The sequence below is a fragment of the Lontra canadensis genome, unplaced genomic scaffold (genome assembly GCF_010015895.1).
Source record: "Lontra canadensis isolate GAN:19392208 unplaced genomic scaffold, GSC_riverotter_1.0 scaffold4, whole genome shotgun sequence".
Taxonomy (NCBI): Eukaryota; Metazoa; Chordata; class Mammalia; order Carnivora; family Mustelidae; genus Lontra; species Lontra canadensis.
In genome coordinates, this window is record NW_022630998.1 from 54,172,401 (window position 1) to 54,194,455 (window position 22,055).

Below are 22,055 nucleotides of genomic sequence, written 5' to 3' on the forward strand. Positions count from 1 at the left end.
CTCAGCCGCTAATAAACTCTCATCCGGGAAGCCCTGCTCAGCAGTCGGGCAGTCCAATCCAAACCGCGTGTGTGACTGAAATAGTTCACTGGGTCAGACTTCTTGGCATAGAAAGATCTTCCCACCCGGTCTCTGGTGTTCTATTCTCTTTCTTCCTGAAAACTGAACAGGGTGGAGACTGGCTTAGACAGGGAAGAATTTAAGAATCAGAAGGGTGTGGATACATTTTATAGTGCATGAGTTTTCATGTGTGTGATTAGCTTAGGAGAATAAGGCAAATGGAGATCTTGAAGAGAATGAGAGAGGTTCCTTTGGTTTTTACATTTTCATGATCGTACAGGGCGGCTACACCCAATTTGACTGAAAACCAAATGTGTCTGTGGTGTGTGTATGCGTGCATGCATGTGGACAAGAACAGTATTAGAGGGTAACTATTAACAAATATTCTAGAAAAACCATACTTTCATTGAACATCGATTACGCGTCAAAGGTGGGGCTGCAGGCCAGGAATAGCAAGGTGAAAAAAATAACTTGTGATCCCTGCCCCAGTGAATTTTACAGGCTTATAGGGGAGATGGACATTAACAATAACCCCCCAAACAAATCTATAATGAGGAATTCTGGTAGATGCTTTCAAGGGAAAGAAAAGAGCAGTATAGAGCTGGGTAGAGTGACTCTGATACAGGCTGTCAGAAAAGGTCTGTCTTAGGAAGTGCTGGTTAAGCTGAAATTTTAAAAATTAATAGACACTAGCCAAGGAGAAGGGAGGAGGGAGAGTAATAGTTCAGGCAGAAAGAGCAGCACGCTTGAAGACCCCGGAGTGGGAGGAAGCACGGCATTTACAAGATCTGGAAAGCAAATTGGTGGTGCTAAAATGTAGGGAGATGGGGGTCAGGGAGAGGATTTAAGATGAGGTTTGAGTGGCTGAGAAAGGCCCGTTTCTACTGTTTCCTTAATGATAAATTACCAAAAGGTTCTATTTTCCAGTGGTTTCCTTAAAATGGCTTCTGGTAAATTTTACTTTTGATTTAATTTCAGGTGAAGATTTGAGATTGTGGCCAGTTAAGTCTGTATCTTGAGTGTTTAACGGTTTTATTTCTTCTATGACTTGATAAAATAAATTTCTTACCGTGGACTTTGCAGGAAATAATCAATGCATCACAATCAAGGCTAAGAACCTCTTATAGTATGTGTTGGATAGAAAGGAATTTTGCTACTGCCTTTAACAGTTACTGGCTCTCTCATGCCCTAAGCTTTTCCATACTCCCCCAGGGCAATAACTTAGATGGTTGGAATCAGTATTTGAAATGTCCCCGAAAGTAGAGTACTTACAGACATGGAAATACGTTCCTTATTTCCACTCTTCTACATCTGCTGTGCTTAGAGAAAGTGCTTCTGAAAATGGGCTTGGCACTTGATTTCTCAAGTACTGGGTTTATTTCAAAGATGTCCCAGGCCATGAACCTACAGTCCTGACCCTTTTAAAACAACAATAATAAGCTGTAGACAGAAATGGAGCATGTGTGACTCTCTTTTTAGGGAAGAACTGGGATATGTATTGCATAGGCCAACATTCAGCTGTCCCCGTGAGAATATTAGAACTCCAAATGGGGACTGCACTCTGAGATCTTAGATACTGATAAAGATACTATCTGTTAAAGAAATAAATGGGATTCTGTCTTCAAGGAACTTATCGTCTAGTTAAAGAAACATCACACACACACACACACACACACACACACACGCAATACCGAAGCATCTATTAACATTTGTACCATAATCCAACAGTCATGCCCAGTGAGAAAATGCTGAGTTAGTCAAGTTTTACGTGGCATTTATTGGTAGAGCCAAAGATGGGTAAAATAGGAACTGTGCCCTTAGTGAAATAAATTTCATTAAGGAGAGAGAACGAGTACATTCTGTTATATAGCTGTGTAAGTGGGAATAGCTACATAAGTACCTCTGGATAGTCCAGAGACTTGGGGGGAGCTGTGTGGGGGAAGGGATTATGTCCCAATCAGGGGAGCTCACGGGAGGTGTCATGGAGTAGGTGGCATTTGAGTTGGCCTTGAAGGATTTGTGTGTTCATTTTTTCATTCAGCCACTAAACAGGTGTTTTGTGCAAACCTCCTAAGTGCCAGTCCCTAAGCTGTGTCCCTAGACTAAAATAGGGAATAAGATCTTAGCCTCTAGGATCATATGTGTCAGCAGGCACACGCAATGGAAAGGTCTTGGGGAAAATGAAATTGCTTCACAGGCAGTCAGCACAGACAGCATTTGCATAGGGTCCTGGAGTTAAAGTTGCTAAATTGCCAGGTGGGTCACAAGGAGTACAGCCGATCGATGGAAAAGTTAAGGCTGAACCCAGAAGATCCACTCTGCCAGGTTAAGAAATAAAGCCCGTAAGCATCTGTGAGTGGAAGATGAAGACAGGATTGGGGAAAAAAAAAAAAAAAAGAATGACCCACAAAAGCAAGGAGGGACAAGAAACAATAGAAGGCAGAGGGAACAGAAACAGGATGCAAAAGGCAGGTGATGAATGCAGGCTCTGGGACCAGAGTTGGTTACCCGTCCCAGCAGCCCTATTAGCCTTCCGGATGTGGGCAAGTTATTTCATGTCTCTGAGCCATTTCCCCATCTGAAAAATGGAAGAAGAGACTGAAATCGTGGTGTCCGAGTGACCTTTAAATGACATCGTATAAAACACACAACATGGATCCTGGCCAAAGACGGTGTTCGATAAATGAGCCTGGAAATATAGATTAAGGAAGAGAGCTCAGGTAAAGGGTCTATTACTATGCCTGGCACATAGTAGACCAGATCAGTAAATCCTTGTTTTGAAGAAAAACTGTGAGACAGTGGTACATTTCTGACGCTGAAATAGCTCAAGGCTAGGCGAATAGCTAGTTAATTTCAGAAGGTCTTTTGCATGACAGTTGTGATCCTCTCCCAGCAGCCACACCGTAATAAAGGAATGTTCAGCCAGAAGAGTTTTCCATTGAAGAATGACTTCCTGGCAGGGAGATCTGCAAATCACTTGGAAAGTTCCTGGCACCGTCACCTGGGTCTGGCTATTTGCAAAGTGTCTATAAATCTTCCACAGGGCCAGAGAGAATGTGGGTTTTTTCTTTCTGCTCTGACGGACTTCTTTCTTTTTGTGCGATATTAGGAATGATGGTGAAAATTACCCAAGAAAGGCCATGAGGAGGTCAGGCTACCCATGTGCGAGTGATCTTGAAGTTGACTTAGCATTTTAAAGTATACGCAGTTGAGGGGCACCCGGGTGGCTCAGTGGGTTAAGCCTCTGCCTTCAGCTCGGGTCATGGTCTCAGGGTCCTGGGATCAAGCCCTGCATCGGGCTCTCTGCTTAGCGGGGAACCTGCCTCCCCTTCTCTCTGCCTGCCTCTCTGCCTAGTTGTGATCTCTCTCTCTGTCAAATAAATAATTTTTTTTAAATCTTTAAAAAAAAAAGTATATGCAGTTGAGCAACCTTCTATCCAATCTGTAGACAGGAGGTAATGGACCTGGAGCTGTATTGCAACAGAAGAAAGAGAGTCTTTTCTGCTCCTGGCCTCGGAAGATGAAGGAAGGAGGGAGGGATGGAACACAGAAAAAGAGAAAGGGGAGGAAGGAAAGAAGAAAAAGAGGGATAGAGAAGAGGAGGACGAGCAGGAAGGGAAGAAGAAACAAAAAGAAAACCAAGACATTATTCTTTGATTCAGGGTGATCACGTGGACATCTGATATGTTGCTCTGTGGGAGAAATTCTTGCAATATTAAATGCTTTGAGGGTCCTGTTAAACCTTCTATGAAGATAGGGTTTCCATAGCATTTTTCTTCCTAACCATCTTTTGCTGTGGGTGGGAATTGAATGTGGGAAGATTCGATTTCATCTCTCAGGGGTGGAGCAGTCCTGGGTACGGACTTGTTTATTCAAGCCTGCGTGCCTGCATTCATTCAGAAGTTCAGCCTTCTCTCTTCTTCACCATTCATTTTTCCCTAGCTGCTGAAACTTTCTCATTAGCATATACGCATGCCGCTGTCTCTATGATTAAAAAAAAAAAAAAAAAAGATGCTCTGTGGACCCGACGTCCCTTACCATCTTCTGCCTCGTTTCTTTGCTAGGCTTCTCAGCAAAACTCCCTGAGGGGTAGTGTCCACTGTAACCCTCTCTCATTCTCTTTCTCCCATTCACTCTGAAACGCACTCCAAGGTTCCACCAAACTCACCCCCACTGATCCATAGAAACCCCACTTGACAAGGTCAAAAGCGACTTCCAAGGTTCAAATCCAAAGGTCACTTTTACCTTGCAGATCAGCAGTGTTTGGCATGATTGATCTCTCTCTCCTCTGAAATTCACTGGCATCCACGACACTCAGCTTTGTTGATCATCCTCCTCTTTTACCAGCTGCTCCTTCTTCACTTTTCCTGATTCCTCCTCTTTTCCCAACCTCTTAGATATTGGGAGTACCCCAAAGTTCAGCCCTTGGCTTTCCTCTTAATTCATACACTCACTTCCCGAGATCTCGTCCAGTCCCATGGCTTTAAATATCATCTGAAATGTTAATGAACTCCCAAGTTTATATCCCCAACTCAGACCCCCTCCTGAACTCTAAACTGTATTTCCAATTAATCTACTCAGTATCTTTATTCATAAACCCCTCCTACTTCACACGCCTAAAACAGAGTATCTGGTCTTCCCCGCCAAATGCTTGCTTCACCCACAAACTTCCCATCTCAGCAAAGGCAACTCCGTCATGCTGGCTGCCAAGGGCAGAAACCTTGGAATCATCCTGAATCCTGTCTTTCATACCCACAACCGGTCCATCTGCAAATGCTGTGAAGTCCACTCGGTCAGTATGCATCCAGAATCTGACTACTGCTCTCCACCCTCACTGCCGGCCCTCGGTCCCAGCCTCCCCCACCTCTCACCAGAATTATGGCCATACCCTTCCAGAGGCTCCTTCAGCCCTCTGCTGTCTGCCCCCAGTGATACTTGCCGCACATCAGACCATCTCACTCCTCTGCTCAATCCTCTCCAGTGGCCTTCTATTTCATTTTTTCTCCCTTTTTAACAAAAAATTGTGATCAAGGGGACATAACACAAAATTTACCATCTACCCACTCCTGTGCCCATTTCACTTTTAGTAAAAGCCAGAGTGCTTGCTGTGGTCCTCAGAGCTTTCCGTTACCTGAGTCTCTCGTTTGTCTGATCTCATTTTTCCCTTGTTTGCACGGCTCTGGCTACGCAGGTTTGTTGACACACATATGTTTCTCTCTGAGGATCTTCTCCCTGTCTGTTCCCTGTGGGCAGGAAGCACTCTTCCTTCAGACACCCACATAGTGACCTCTCTCTTCCCTTTCAAGTCCGCTCAGGGAGGCTTCTCACAATCACTGTATTTCAAATCTGAGCTTCCCACCTTCCTCCCGAGCTCCTAATGTCCCTTACTCAGCTGTTTGTTTCCCAAAGTACATGACATACAATGCAATTTATTATAACATTGACTGTTGGGTTTTTTTTTTTTTTTCACAAGTAGAATGTAAGTGCCAGAAGGACAAATATTCTATTTTATTAACTGGTGTATACTCAATACCTAGAATAGTGTTCGACACATAAAAGATGTGGTCCCTGAATATTTTTTGAGTGACTGGGTGGAATTATGAATAAATCTATCAACACTTAGTATTTCTTGATTTTTCTACATCTTATATTATTTGTTGATACCTAAATTGCCACATGAACATGAAATCAAATATAATGGATTTTATAAATATCCAGTTTTCAGTGGATATAAAACAGCAGTAAGGATGTACCATAGTGCTTTTGCCTGAAGAATATTTATTAAGTTTTGTGTCATGCTGGTGATGGACATCAACACTAGTTTATTTATGCTACCTTTTACTGTTTAGCTATTATGTGTTAAGTATTATATTCAATGTTTTAAAATAAACATATCCAAGAGACAGTAATTTTTTTTGGGGGGGGGCAGATGGAGAAAGAGAGAATCTTAAGGGAGCCTGCACAGAGCCCATTGTGGGACTCAGTCTCACAACCCTGAGATCACAACCTGGGCTGAAATCAAGAGAGACACTTAACCAACTGAGCCACAGGCGCCTCGAGAGTAATATTTTTTTTTAAAGATTTTTTTTTTAAGTAATTTCTACACCCAACATGGGGCTCAGACTTACAACCCCAAGATCAAGGGTCACATACTCTACGGACTGGGCCAGCCAGGCACGTTGAGAGTAATATTTTTTTATAATCTTCAAAACACCACAATGCCTAGCCATGGAGAGAGAGAGACACTGAAGAATGGAGGGAGTGGGATGGGAAGAGAGAAAGGATACGAGAGAAAGAAAAATACTGATTCGTAGAACTGTAAATGGCACATTTGGTTCCAGTACTTTCTGTTTTCTTTGCTAAGACCGTTGAAAAATCATCATTGTATAATACCTTGTAAACTGGTAGCAGCATCCTTATTGTGTTTGACATAGAAACTTCACGTTTTAGGAGGAAAAATCCAGATCTTGTCCTGCTGCATTCTTCTTTCATTCTTTAGGCCTATCTAGAATTTAACACATAGACATATTGTATTTATTGTTCAATTTGTCCTTCATAGAAAATACAGAGTTCTTTTTTTTAAAAGATTTTATTTTTTTAGAGCATGCATGCACACGAGTTGGGGATAGGGGCAGAGGGAGAAGCAGACTCTCCATGGAGCAGGGAGCCCAATGTGTGGCTCGATCCCAGGACCCTTGTATCGAGACCTGAGCTGAAGGCAGCCACCTAACCAACTGAGCCACCCAGGCACCCCTAGGAGATTTCTTGAATGCAGGCATATGGATGACATGTGAGTTACCGTAAGTTTTAGTAGCGACTTCCTTTTGCCTTCTAGGTCAAACAATAGGGTTCTTACTCTCTGGCTCTAAGACTTCCATTATAGGGTGTTTGATGAACCAACTCTTTTCCATTTTTCAACTTTTTAAAAAATTTTTTATTTTTTTAAGGACTTTTTTTATTTATTTGAAAGACAGAGATGACAAGTAGGCAGAGACGCAGGCAGAGAGAGAGGAGGAAGCAGGCTCCCTGCTGAGCAGACAGCCCGATGCGGGGCTCGATCCCAGGACCCTGAGATCATGACCTGAGCTGAAGACAGAAGCTTTAACCCACTAGGCCACCCAGGCGCCCCTCAACTTTTTTTTTTTTTTTTTTACCATATCCCTGTTTACACTGCTTCCAGTCCTCTAGGCCAAAAGCTTCTTGAAGGCAAAGACCTTATGTGTTTTGTTTATAGCATATACCTGTCACCCAGCCCAATGATGTGCACATAGTAGGTGTTCACTAAACAGATTCCATGCATTTCAGATCTACTTGCTCCAAATCCACTTTGGGTGTGTCATTGCTACCTCCATGCCCTCTCCCGATACCCTCTCTTCACCAACCCATTTGATGTTTTCTCTTCCTGTGATTCATAGGACCCTTAAATCTCTGGCAATATGACAAAGGCTTTTTAGGATGAAACCTGTTCTTTACTCATCAGTCTCTGTGGTTCTAAAGTCATAAAATACTCACCCCAAACTAAGAACATCCCATTGTCTCACACCTCTGAAAATAGGTTTCTTACGTTCCTCCAACATAAATGTTCTATTTGTTGACACTTTGTTTAGGGTTATTCTCTATATGGTGGCCCATTTGGTGTTGATTCTTTGTAGCTCTCATTCAGTGATAGATTAAAGAAAAACATGGAGAAGCATCCATCACATCTTAAGACACTAAGCCTAAGTTCAATGATGAATAAGTTCCTTATGGAGTTCACAATTCAGAGACTAAGAAAGACATTTAAAATGGTCCTATTACTGTTGTAAGTCCTAGTGGTAAGTGGTGAGGGTTGTTATGAAGGAGAAGAATGGGGAGCAGTGGAGCTGCCAAGTAAAGGAGGCCGTCTGGGTTTTGGGAGAAGTCCTACAAGGCTTCCCAATATAAATAAAATTGGAGCCAACACACAAACATGTGGACATTTCATTCCCGCAAGGCAGGTGCATCTTTCTGATTTGAGAGCCTCTGGCACAGCAAAATTGTTGACCAAAGACATGCCAAACATCTCCTCATCATGTGTGTTTGGGTGGCACATTGCCTGCCCCAGATCATCCTGTAGAGACCCACAGTCATGATTAACTTTCTTATTTCGGACCCAGAGTCCCACAGATTTTGGGGTCCGTGCTAGATGACCCATGTTGTGAGAAAATAGAGCAGGATGATTGACAGAGTTTGCATTGCCGGAGCAGTTAATTACTCCTATGCTTTCTGAGAGAGTGGGGAACAGATGGTAGATACCTTGACAGCAGATTCCACTATAAACCATGCAGGCTTGTAGGCAAGTCTGGACTGCTACCAATTTCCCACTGGATTTTTCTGTCTTTGGAGGACTTAGAATTTTTAAAACTACTTTGCCTTTGGGCAGGTCTTGTCCCAGTGACAGGAACTTTCTTCTTAGCTTCTGTGTGGTAGGAACCTATTTTGAATGAAAGGCAGCCTCTATCAACCCACATGTCTTGGGTCGTCCCACACCTGGTTAGTGCTGGGGATTTGGTCAGTGTGGGGAAGCTTTGTGCATTTTAATAGAAACAGCATGGTGTTCATTTCTCACTGGCTTCCCACCATCTGGATTTTCACAGCTCAGCAAGCGTGGTGGGCTCCCCAGACTTAACTGGGAGAACTTAACTCCTACAGAGAGCATGATTCGGTCCCTTTGAAGTCATAATTTTATGATGGACCCCATGATCAATTGAAGGTGGGGGGATGCTTCTATCTCAATAGGCTGCTTTCGTAACTGAATGGCCAAACAAGTAATGTACTATTTCCACACAGGGGAAGGGGGTAGAAACAAACCACCTCAATGCCGGGAACTAAGCAAGTATGAATGAACACTGGTCACGTGATAAACTGACATGAAAATGTGTGTGTGAGAGTTGGTGCACAGAGGCTGCAGGACCAAGAATCTTTTTTTTTTTTTTCTCCCAATTCAGCTTACATTAATAGTCTGGCCCTGTGCAAAGTGCTATGAGGAAAACAAAGATGGAAAGAAATGTCTGTCAGTATGCATTTAGATGCAAATAACAGAAAATCTATCTGGCCGTGGCTTTTACCGCTTGGTATGTATTATTTAACAAGCTCAGACATAGGCTCTTCCGGGGTAGGTTTTGCCGTTCAGTGATGTCACCAAGGACGTTGTCCCTTTCTTCTGTTATATTCAACCTCCTGCCCTGTCACCTCATGGTCGCATGATGGCTGCCACAGCTTCTCATATCACAGCCACATAAAATCATGTGAGAAAGTAGTAGTATGGGGGCTCCTGGATGGCTCAGTTGGTTGAGCATCTGACTCTTGGTTTTGTCTCAGGTCATGATTTCAGGGTTGTGAGATCGAGCCCCATGTTGGGCTCCACGCTCAGTGGGGAGTCTGCTTGAGATTCTCTCCCTCTCTCTGCCCCTCCCCCCTGCTTACGCTCTCTCTCTCTCTCTCAAATAAATAAATCTTTAAAAAAAAAAAAGGCAGCTGTACACAAGGAGTATGTCCGTATAGCCAGAAGACCACACCTCACTTGCTTCCTCCCTTTTATTCAGGGAGGAAAACTTCTTCCCAGAATATCTGCCTCCTTGCCCCCCAGAAGACTTGCCTGTGTGCCTCACAGACCATCTTTCATTCCCATTGCCACCCCTAGACACAAGGGAGTCTGGGAAGCAAGAATCTGGATTTTTCAGCCTCTGTAGTGAGAAACAGGCAAGGGAGAAAGACCGGGTAGGAGTAGCTAACCGAGAATATCTGTCCTAACACCCTGCTTGCCCTTAATATGCTTGGTCTTCCCAGGCAGGTTGACATTGAACCCATGCCCATTTTCCAGCACTGTGCTTGCCATTGCATAGGAAGCAGCACTTGTGAAAAGATCTTGAGAATGGGGACTATTGGACCCTTCTACCTGCTTTCTTTGATGTAGGAAGAATACCAGCGCCAGATGGAAGTTAAAACCAATATGCACAGAATTCATTACATTCAAATGAAAGGAAAAGGATTCAGGATCTAAACAAGTAGGCACTGGTCTGGTGACAAGGGAATCAAGTCTGGATCAGTCAGTGAGTGTGTGTGATACACAGAAGGTCAGGACTGCGAGCACGTGGCCTATGTACTGGCTCCTTCTGTACCCACGCCAGACGTTCACCAACTGATCACCACCATCTCCCACCAAGCCCAGCTAGGATATCAGAATATTTCTCCCTGGGCAGCTCTTGCCAATAAATAAAACTGGTGAGCAAGATGAGATCCACTTGTTTTCACTGCTCAGTGCTTGGTATTTACTACTTCTGTCACTAGAACTGAGCTACAGGAATGTGAGAAATACACCAACTTAAGAAGCTAATGCTACTCCCGAACGGAGGACTGAACACGGTTCTGTTTCAGTACAAAGCAAACGTTGACTCCACAGGCAGAAAACCTCATGCATAAGCCAAGTTTGTGGTGCGGGCTAACAAAGGCGTGGTGGTGAGTTTTGTTTCCTGCCACTCTGAGGACACAATTTTCAACAGTGATAATATCTAAACAGTAAGATTAAAACATGAAATCTTTGACTCTCACTAGTGAGGAAGGAGCTTTTGGTTCCCAACTGAACCCTATCCATAGAGACCAACAGTATGAAGCCTCTGTCCTTACATAATGGTTTTTAACATTTGGAAACTTCTCTATCATGGTTGGGCATTGTGGATACACCTCTACATGCATTGGTCCAAACTCCAAAAGCTGTATGGCACAAAGAGTGAATTTTACTCTCTGGGAAATTAGAAATAATTTTTTTTTTAAGTCTACAGAAGCACTGAGATAAATGCTAAAATCTTGTATTCAATTTGAAAACCAATGAAAATTTTTCACAGGTTAAAAATTATTCAAGGTGGATAGTGCAGATAAAAAAAATTTTATAAAATCCTGAAAAATTAGAAAAAAGATTATAATAAGTTAAATCATTCACATCTTACACTACAACGTTATTCTGGACTCTGGCTGACAGACTTCAGTCTGGGATTGCGTGTGTGTGTGTGTGTGTGTGTGTGTGTGTGTGTGTGTATGTGTGTGTATGTACTTATAGGAGTTAATTATTATTTCCCAGAGAGTCAGATTGTAAAAGAAATTTCATTTTATATTTTAAGCATCATCTTGGTATTAAAGGGAGCTTTAGTAAGCATATATTGCTTTACCAGTTAAAAAATATATATTTTAAAATGAGTATACTTTTTAAAAATGGCAGTCATTGCATATCTACTGTTTTATTGCCTGATTTTTTTTTAATTTTAGAGTGTATTAAAATTTTCCAAAAACTAGGCCATTTTGACCCAGTCCCAGTAGCCATACTTGGGCATATCCTGTATGGCCATAACCAGACCTCCTTTTATCCCCCTATTTTGATGGAAACTATACTCCAACACACTATTTCATTTATCAAAACTTAACAGAGAAAACCCTATCCGAGAAAAATGGATGCTGACTTTGGGCTATGAACCAGAGCCCAAGAAGGAGGCCACAGTTTTATGCAGATGGAAGGAGTAATTTTAATACCTGCTGGGAGCCTGAGACTCCCCTGTTTATCTAATGAGCCACCGAGTCACTGCCAATCTAACTACGAGCCCCTAGGCAGTGACCACAAAGGGTACACATGCTGCCCCCTGTCCCTCGCTGTGCAACTCAGGACCCAGTCCCAATTAATCAGAGCCCTTCGCCCTGCACGTGACCTCCCAAATCCCTCTCAACACAAAACTTTCCACCACCACCGTGTTTCACCATTGTCATCCACTGTGACACTGGTTTCCCATCTTGGCTAACCACCTCCTCCTCCTCAATGCAGAAGCAGACAGATCTGCCTAGAGCCCAACTTACCATCCAGAAGACAGCCCAGTACTGCGTGGACAGAACTGGCTAGCTGACCTCAGAAGAGTAAATGACTTTATAGTATTACCTCCCAAATGTTTCTTAGATGAGAGATAAAACATTTAATGGGCTCTGAAGGCTAAATTGCATTACCTTCTCATCTGCATCTCTATGATTGATGCAAAGAGACCAGTGCTCCTGACCTGGTCAGTAAGACCTTGTCCCACTGAGGCTTTGGCTTTAGGTCCTCTCCAGGCTTAAACTGAGCCAGAATTTTATTGAAATTGTCACCCTGCTCTTTGGATGGTACATCACCCAATCATTGTGCTCAGCCTGGGTGTTGCTTGGACTCCAGCCTCGCATGGAGCAGTGAGAGACTACAGCATGTGCTGGAGGTTCCCTCCATTTCTTCAGCCTCATCATAGGCGTCTAAGGGCCAAGTCAGTTTCATTATTCAGGTAAATGGAGACTTGATGTATGAATTTACTAGTCTGGAACCTTTGAAAGATGCAAAGATTGATTTAAAAAGAAAAACTCAGGCTTAGCAGTGCCTACTGAACTAGAAATGGGGTTACCGGGCCACCATCTTGTGGAAATGAAATCAGCACACAGAAATGTGGAACAGGGCAAACATGCTACCTCCCAGGGTTTCCTTTTAAAAAATCATGTTAACTACATTTGACCTCCATAACCGCTTTTGGCCTCTGGTTTTTGTTTGTAGTCAAAAACATGTGCTACATCCACATCTCTATGGAAAAGACGGGAAAATGCCCCAGTTTACAGCTTCTTTTATAACCGTGTGATTTCGCTCGACATTTGATAAAATGAGTTGTCACGTACACATGTCATTTAAAGGTGACTGTCTTATTGAACTTGATGAATTGATTACTTTTGATCGTGATCTCAGAGGAAGTTGTTGTTGTAGGGCTCGCTAGTTGATGGTTACCGCCGTGTCTTCTCTATACTCAACAAGAGCTATTTTACCTGGAGCGACCCGGCTTTTCTGACTTCAGCTGCTCTACCCAGAGCCTGTTGCAGATAAGAGTATTTGTATCAGAAGTTTGAGTGTCTTGAAATTGGAATGTGGGGTGATTCATGAGGTTGGCATCAATTATTAAACAGTCCTAGATGAAGATCTGCAGAGATGGATGGGGTGGTAAGGCATTCTGGTTGCACCTACAGGCTTAGCAATGATAAATGAGTCCAGAAACATGAAAGTTCAAAACAGGTATTAGCTCGAGCCTCAGTGGCCTGTGCTCTGAAGGGAGGTAGACAATAGCTGGTATAAACAACCTAACATACACACCACCTGAGTGGCAGGATTAAAATAAAGCTAAGGTCTTGGCAAGAGGACTAAATTACAGAATCCTGCCATGCCAATCAGCCTTTCTCTCATAAGTTCTTTTTTTTTTTTTTTTAAGGATTTTATTTATTTATTTGACAGAGAGAGACACAGTGAGAGAGAGAACACAAGCAGGAGGGGTAGGAGAGGGAAAGCAGGGAGCCTGATGCAGGGCTCGAGCCCAGGAACCTGAGATTACGACCTGAGCCGAAGGCAGATGCTTAACGACTGAGCCACCCAGGTGCCCCTCTCTCACAAGTTCTTGAGGGAGGCATAGCACAAATAATTACAACACTTGGAAAATAAATGGGACATTTTTAGGAGCAGGGCCATGCCTGGATCGTTCATAACACAGAGTTCTAGTAACATGAGGTTGGATCATGTGGCTCAGCTGTGAGCTTGAGCCCTACCTTGTTTTGACCTGTGTACCCCCAAAAAAGAGAGTGAAGACATTTTCTCAGAGAGTCAGGACAAAAGGACAAATGTGTATGTCATCTCTGGGGGAGTGGAATTTTGTTTCCCTTGGGGTAACATTTTCTTGGAAACTGAGACAAAGTCTGACCTTGGGAAAGGTACTTAACTCTTCCTTCTGATACCCAACTTCACTAAAAGGGAAGGCCCATCTTTCGGTTCCCAGTGCACCTTCTAGAACTCTGGAGCCTGTGTCAACAGTGCTGTTAACAGGAAGGGTGTAGACTGAAGTTAAGACAGTTGTTGGCCCCAAAGACCTCAGTGTGACTCTGGTAACGAATATACCCAGCCTCCCCACCCTTCTTTCCTTCAGGGAAGTGTTTATGTCTTCAGCAGTTTGAGAGCTTTGCCTCATGCAGAGGTACCTGACAGAAGCCTGAAGTGAGAAGAAATGGCCACGTCCACTTCAGCTTCTGCGCAAATCAGGAAGCTTCATGAATAGCCCCGTTGCTCACCGCTCACTGAAAAGCCAGAAGCAGGAACTAGTGTTAGAATTGTATCCTAGCGCTCAAGTGCTTTCCCAGGACATTCTGAGACGGTGGCAAACTCTGAACAGCCTCCTTCTCTCCTCTTTACCTGAAAGTGCTTTGCTAACATACATACACTTCAACAAAGGAAAGTGGTCTAGTAATTCACTTGTGGTGCCGGCTACCCAGCCTTGCTGGGCTTGCTTACTCCCCAATGGGCACTTGTTACCGAAATGGATCAGGAGCAGAGTAACCACACAGCTTAGATTGTGTTTCCTTGAAGTTGATTCATTTGGCGGAGTCTCCCTGAGTGGACAGACTAGAGTTCTAGTTGAGATCATCAGTAAGGAATGGGGTGGCCTTTTCTGAAGAAAGACTTGGTAGACCAGAAGTCATAGACTCGTGACTCACAAAACATATTCAGCCCACAAACGAGATTATTATTTTTTTAATGTTATGGCTTTGGAAAAAAAAGTTGACAATATATAAAATTGAAATGATTGAGTATAAAAATTATTTTTTAAAAATTTTAAAAATGTAAAAACCCAGCAACACATGAAATATTTCATACCCACAATTGGTGTAAGCTGAGTAGCCACTTACCCTTAAGAGGGGCCACGGGCTTTCTACCTCACTTTGTTGCTTCACACCCTGACACCCCATGGCTCTGTGGGGCTTTGAATTTGCTGCCCCTGGGGTCAGACATCTAAGAGGCCAAAACAGGAAATCATTGTTTTTTTAAATGTGCCCTGCTTGGAAGTGGCTGTGGCCTGTGCCTGCTTGTTTTACTTCTGCACAAAGAATGACCATTGGAAGCATTTTCACATATGGAACAGGGTAATTCCATGCAAAGTGGAGAATTTTACACAACTTACCTGAATAAACCAGTCATACAAAAAAAATCCTGAAATGATATTAAAGTGAGATTTGAGATTTGAATTATTCAGGAGTAATTGCCTTCTTTTTCCACCTCACTGTTTCGCCTTTGCTTTCCTCACATGGACATAATCTTGAGAATGTTCCTCTGTCAAAGGCCATCGTCATAATTCCCCCGCCTCTTTTTTTTTTTTTTTTTAACTCATTTGCACTCTTGTTAGCAATTGTTGGAGCCCTGTAGGAGAATAATTGCAGAGGAATTAACCTCTGACATTTTTTCTAAAAATAACCCTAATAAATCCAATCATAGGTAATTTACCTGTCCGTGTTCCTCCAGGGTAACCAGGGTTGAAGAAAGACCTGGCAGGCTGGTATTCCTTCAGCAATTATCTGTGATCTGGGTTCCTGGCGCCTGTGTATTTTCTTCGTTCTGAAATACAGAATACAAATTGCCCTCTCCCCTCTGACCTCATGACCCTGTTTCTCAGCACCTTGCTCTTGGGGTTGGAATAAGGCTGTGCTCTTCCAGAAGGGTGTGTTGGGCTCGCCAGGGAAGAGGGAGCGTGGGTCAAGCTGCGTTTGTGGGGACCCTCCTGAATTCCTGCCTCCTAGTGTCCCAGTGAAATCTTCCTGCTCTGTCCCTTCATTTTCCATGTCTGAGCTTCCAGGCCCCCCAGCCGTGTGCGTCACAGTCCTCAGCCCGAGTCTGAATAGCCATGCCTGAAACCTGTTTGGGGAAGTTTCTCTGTGTAGAAGGAAGGAGAATGCAAAAATCCTGGGTGGGTAAAAGATCCGTGAGGGGTAGAAATTCTAAAAAAAAAAAAAAAAAAAAAAAATTGCCATTTCCTGGAGCCATTAAAGAAATGCGTTATCTCTTGCCCCTAACAAAAGGGTCTGCATGTGTTTTTCCCTTTTGTTCTCTCCAGATGTTCCAAGAGCCCACCCTGCAGTGTGGGCATCTTGGAAATTGACTTTCTCAAATGCCACTTCTCGTGGCGCTTAAAATACAGAGCATCAAATCCTTGTAAATTCCACTGCAGAGACAAAGCCTAGAGCCCTTCAGTGCACAGAAAAGTATATCTATTATCTATCGTTTCAAAGTAAGTGTGCAGTTACTTTAATTGCCTTTGTCTTCTCCTTTTCAGCTGACATTATCTCTACGGTAGAATTCAACCACACGGGAGAATTACTAGCGACAGGGGACAAGGGGGGTCGGGTTGTAATATTTCAACGAGAGCAGGAGGTAAGTGGCAGTGAATGCAAAATGCCCATTTTCTTCTCTTTTTAAAGGAGGTCTCCTACTGTTCCTTAATCCTCATGTGTCGCCCTTAACCTTGCTGCTTTGCTAGCAAACTAAAAACTGCCAAAAAGTCATTAACATCAACAGTTCCACATTCAGGCTCCTAAAAGCACCTAATAATAGAGCCTTTTCTGGGCATGGCCTAATCTGGCCCAACCTGGGTGTTGCACATTCAAAATGACCTCACTTCCCATCTGACCTGTGAAATTCCATGGCTGTTTGTTGAGCAGAGAACTCCTCTTTGAGTGGGATTTCTCTTCCAGCCATTGAAATAAGGTCTCCCCATTTCAGGTGATCCTGCAGAATATGTAGGAGGGAAAAAAACAAAAAAAACAGCTCTTTGCCAACAGATATGAAAAGGACACCTGGCGTCTGTAGAGAAGATAGTGTTAGCTCATCCTACCAAAGGGAGTGAGATCCCACCAGGTGTCATCTTGATGAAGCACGTGACCAGTGCTTTACTGCAGGTGTCACAAAGGTCCCTGGAGCTCCGTGCTGTGTGCATGCTGACCAGGAGTTTGAACTTCCAGTGAATTGAATCTCAAAAAGCCCACTTCCTACTGAGACTTGGTTTCCACTAGGAATTGTTTCTCTTTTTCATATAAATTGAGTTTTTTTGGTGTCTGCTTCTGTTTTTGTCAGAAGGGAATTTCGGCCCAATCTGATTTCTTGGCCTCCCCTGGCATGGTCCCGGAGCTTCCAGCAGGCTCGTGTGTGTTCTAGGACCTCTCCCATCTGTTACCGCCTGCCTCTCAGATTCACCAGGCCCAGGACAGGGGGAGGCCCACTGCAGGAGGAAGGTTTCACAAGGGACTTCCTGAGCAGTTGAAAGCCTGATTTGTGCCTCAAAGCCATTTATGTTCCCCCTCCCCTCAAAAAAAAAAAAAAAAAGGAAAGCCTCATTTAGAGGTGATATATTTGGTAATTGCACATTATTTGCAATTAATTTCTATAAGGGCATCATGATCCCTTGGGGTTCTGTATAAATTCAAGTGTTCAGCATTAAATCAGGCACCAGGCCTATTCCATTGGCCCTGGAAACACGAAAATGTGGTTGGCAAGTAGGAACTAATAGCTCTTCGTGACCTGGAATTTTTCCTGCCTTTCCAGAGCTGCCGAGTGCTAATTGGTCTGGCACATACTACACACACTTGACAGTCTGATTTGGATGGTAGCAAATCAACATTCTTACAAATTTATTGTTAAGGTGGACTGGCTGTCTCCGTAGTATAAGCAGGATATCAGCATTTAAAGTCCTTTTAAAACTGATTTTCAAAAACCTTCTTCTGTTTTAAAAGAAAATCCAATTAGGCCCATAGAGATGATAAAGAAGAACCAGAGCCACTATTTAACATAAATTACCCTGGGCAGCACATTGCCCATCTTAATCCGTGCCACGATTTCCGGTAGCTCTTATAGGTTTCACCTGTTTTAATTGACTGACCTCTTTGGGAAGCCTGAGTCAGTTGTAGAAGGGGGACGCATATTCCAAAGGAGGATGGTTTTGTTCAATAAAAAAATAGACGTCGATGAAAGGAGCGTACAGTTGGGTGTTCTGCTCTGTGGAGAGACTTGGGGTTGGAATGAACGCAAAGGCTGAGAAGCGAAGCCAGGGGACAACATGGAAGCCAGGCCTGCTTTTGACTTGTGTGAGGCATGCTCCACCCCTGGAGAATTTGCTCCTAGGACCCTCAAAATATGCTCAATACAGGCCATCAGCACCATCACCCACCAAATGGAGTACATGGAGACCTGGGTTTGGATGTTCAGTATCCAACCAGAAATATGATTTTTTTTAATTGAGCCTTTTCTTCAGAATCCAGCTTCTGCAACACATGTTCAGTAAGACCTGAATTTGAATTCGTGAGCACAGTTTTGCAAAGCCTGAATCTGGAAGCTCTTGGTGATAAGGTCCTAAAACACCTGGAGTAAAAACTCCCTCTTCTTTTTTGCCTTCTCCTTTTTCTTTAACACCTTCTTTGTCCTTCTCTCCACCCTTCTTCTTACCCTTTCCCCCTTCCACAGATCCTTTCCTTTAAGTTTTGTTATAGCATCCTTAATGTAGTTCCCGCTGTGGGCACTGTGCATAAGGGAGCTGGGGGGAAGCAGGGGTGGGCGGAGGGTGTAGAGTCTAACAGTCCTCCCAGGGACTCCGGTGGCATCTCTGTACTCATGTCTGTTTTGTCACTCATGTCAGAAGAAAATGGGGGGAGGGAGAGATCTGATGACCAAAACTGCTGTGTATAAGCTGTATGACCTTGGAGAAGTCATTTTAGTACCTCTGAGCCTCTCTTGTCCATTTCCCTGCACTGCCAACCACTCAGAGGTTCTCTGAGGATCTGGTAAGATTTTAAAAGGCCAGTAAAAGGTACAGATGCCATAGTTTGGAGTCTTTGTGAGGGATGAATAGAGGTATGGACTTGCGTGTGGGATGGCTCACTCCAAAGGGTGTCCAAGACGTCCATTAGGACATAGAAAAGATTAGAATTTCTAGTGATATGTATTTTTAAATGATCCTATTTTAATATCTATCTCTCTGTGTATGTTATATATACTATATATTAGGGCAGAAGTTCATGCATATAATTTATAAATAAATAGTTTTATATTGAAGGTCCCAGTGTTGACCAACAGGGGTTCGTGATCAAATGCTGGGGAGGCCAGTAAGCCAAGGTAAACTTGTTGCCTTGGTTCTGCCCTCATTCTATACTGACATGACCTGCTCATCCCACCCCAGTGACTCTGTCCCACAAAAGAAGGAATTGGTGAATTTGTAGTTGGCTTACGTGATTTCATCTTCCGTGTGTGTTTTTTTTTTCCTCTTCCTACAGAGTAAAAATCAGGTTCATCGTAGGGGTGAATACAATGTTTACAGCACATTCCAGAGCCATGAACCCGAGTTCGATTACCTGAAGAGCTTAGAAATAGAAGAAAAAATCAATAAAATAAGATGGCTCCCTCAGCAGAATGCAGCCTACTTCCTTCTGTCTACTAATGGTACGTGGAGGTGACTTTGCCTGTTTGGTATTTGTAGAGATAAAATCAGCAAACCATGTATTTCAATCTCTCTGGGGCTCAGTTTTTCTTATTACCTTGCAAGCTGTTGAAAAACTTCCAGACTGCGTTTGCAAGATGTCTACCCGAGTACTTGGCCCAGGGTAGGCTCCCAGTACATAACATTTACCCTTTTCAAAAATAACCAATTTATGACCAAATTATGTGAGAGACCCATTATCCGTAGCTTTTGATAATGCAGATGATTTCCAGGTGTTTTTAGAATATGACTTCCTTTCTTAAGATTTACTCAGTGTTCTGCGAAGACATTTCAGAAAACTCCTTATGCCATCCCTATGAGTTTGGCATACAGAGTAGGAATTATTAATCCCTGAATATATTTGGGTGTTTGTAAAGGAGATGGCTGTGTCTCTCTTACACCATCAAGTTCTCTACCAGGAGCACAGGTCAAGAAGAGAGGGGGGCCTACCAAAGGATAGACCAAGAAGTGATTTCTTTTTCTCTCCCTCCCTCCATACTCTTCCGATACTGTTTGTTGTTTTAGGGGGAGTTGATAGAACTAGGTCGGAGAGAGAGGACATAGAGGGTTGGATAGAGATTCATATTAATGTGGTAAACCTTTATACAGTGGAATGACCTACCCTTAAGGTTCATTAATACCCTTACTGAAAGAAGCCATCTATACTCAGAACAATTCAGAATAAAATCATATACTAAAGCGCGCTAATTGACTAGCGTAACAATTAAGAAGATTAATGTACAAAAATTGAAAACCCTCTATCAAACAAATAAGCTGAAGAATGCTTCATTTCATCCTACGTGTGAGTTTGCCTAGGAGGAATATACATTTAAATATAAGTCAAGAAGGTAGGAATTTGCTTTGTGCTGATCCCCAGCACTGACAAGGTATTGGTCACATGTATGTAATATGATCAGACATATATTAGTGTTCCTGAAGTCAGAAAGGAAACACACCACAAGATTTATCATGATTAATTTTGGATCGTGCATGTTGAGTGTCTTGTAGACTTGCTCCCTTTATCATTTTTCACTTTCTAAAGTTTTTACAACAAATTTTATGTTACCCTTCTGAAAAGAGGAGGAGAAGTTTTCAACGTATATGAACCCAAACTCTCTTGATTATAAAGCCAGGGTCCAAGTCTAGACACTTGCACTTCTGAAGTAGCCAGTTTGAGGCTATCCACGTGGCTTATCTCAACATGACCAGATCTCCACTCATCTGTTTTTCCAGATTCTCAGTAATTTAATTCTTTCTCAGAACTGTCTGTATTGTTCCCTTTACTTTTCTCACCCCGGATTTCTTGAAAGCCAGACCACATGAATGTTTCCTCTTTTTTTGTTTGTTTCGCTGGCGAATGCAAAATAGGTTCTGCCTATCCAACCCTTTAGAATAAAAGAGACTTCTGATGATGTTGACTTAATTGTTTCAGGCAGAGGTAAAGTGTCTGATGATCTGCTCTGGCTAACTGACTTCATATTATGAAATTTACTCTATTGATTATTACTATAGAATCCAAAGACTTATTAACTGCTTTTTTGTGGGGGGGATGGGATGGAAATCATTGAAATGCAATGAAGATTAATTATATAGCATAATGTTCTGTTAATTGAGTTTTTAAATAGTTTTTTGATTAACAAGGATATTATCTTCCCATTTGGGATGCTATTTCATATGCCAACAGCATCTCAAAATGATTCTTAGAAGAAAAATTCCCATGTTCTTATGTGATTTTCTTTTTTGTACTAATATTGAGGTTGAGAATTCCCCTTAAGCCAAATAGGTTAACATGCAAAAATTAATGAAAGACAATTGGAATTACTGTACAAAAGAGAAAATGAAGATAGATGATAAGATTGTGTTTAAAAGCTGCCATAAGTAATGATAAACTACTCAGAGAGCCAGCCAGAAAAAAGAAAAAGTCATTACTCATAGTAACAGCCACATGTTCCTTACACTTTTTTATCCACAAAGCTTCAAGATACTAAGTCAAGAAAAATTGTGTGATAATAAAGTCAAGAATGACTCCAAGCAACCCAGCCATAGGGAATTGGATTGAATTCGCCATCAATTATCTTTAAAAAAAAAAAAAATGTGCTTATCTCATTACAGTTGGGTGTAGTTTTTATGTTCTGCTGGCATATATTTTCAACTTTATCATTTTTCATGAAAAATAAAACCAACATTCCATTGTGAATCTAGACTTTGAAATTACTTGCCAGGTGAAAACACATTGCTTTACCTAGCTTTCTACTTCTGTCTTAATCCTTATAATGAGAGGGAAAGGTATACTTGATTTATTCTGCGTGCTACGAAAATAGTATGTGTTCATCATAAAAAATAAATTAGAAAAAAACAGGGAAGCAAAAGGAAGAAAATACAATGTTCACACCTAGAGAGAATCAGTATTAATGTCTTTTAAAGAAAAAAGCAGAGATGTAGATAAATGGATAAATCTTTTTGCTTCTTAACAAAAATGAGATTAATCTGTAAGCTGTTCTGCAGCAAGATTTTTTTTTTACTTAATAATATAACACTTAATATAACACTTAACAGGAATATCTTCCTGGTTGTTAAATATTCTTCTAAAATATCATCACATTTCCTGTGACTGCATAGCATTCCCTTGTATGAGTTTTCCATAATTTACTAATA

General features: G+C 42.3%; 1 protein-coding gene across 10 annotated transcripts in view; it reads left to right on the top strand.

Annotated features, from left to right (window-relative positions):
* Positions 1-22,055, top strand: part of PPP2R2B (protein phosphatase 2 regulatory subunit Bbeta) — a 455,910-nt gene that overhangs the window by 322,419 nt on the left and 111,436 nt on the right. For all 10 annotated transcript variants that reach the window (XM_032850744.1, XM_032850770.1, XM_032850736.1 and 7 more), the window contains 2 exons: positions 16,212-16,309; positions 19,198-19,363. In XM_032850744.1, the coding sequence (XP_032706635.1) occupies positions 16,212-16,309; positions 19,198-19,363 (264 nt within the window). The remainder of the gene's footprint in view (positions 1-16,211; positions 16,310-19,197; positions 19,364-22,055) is intronic.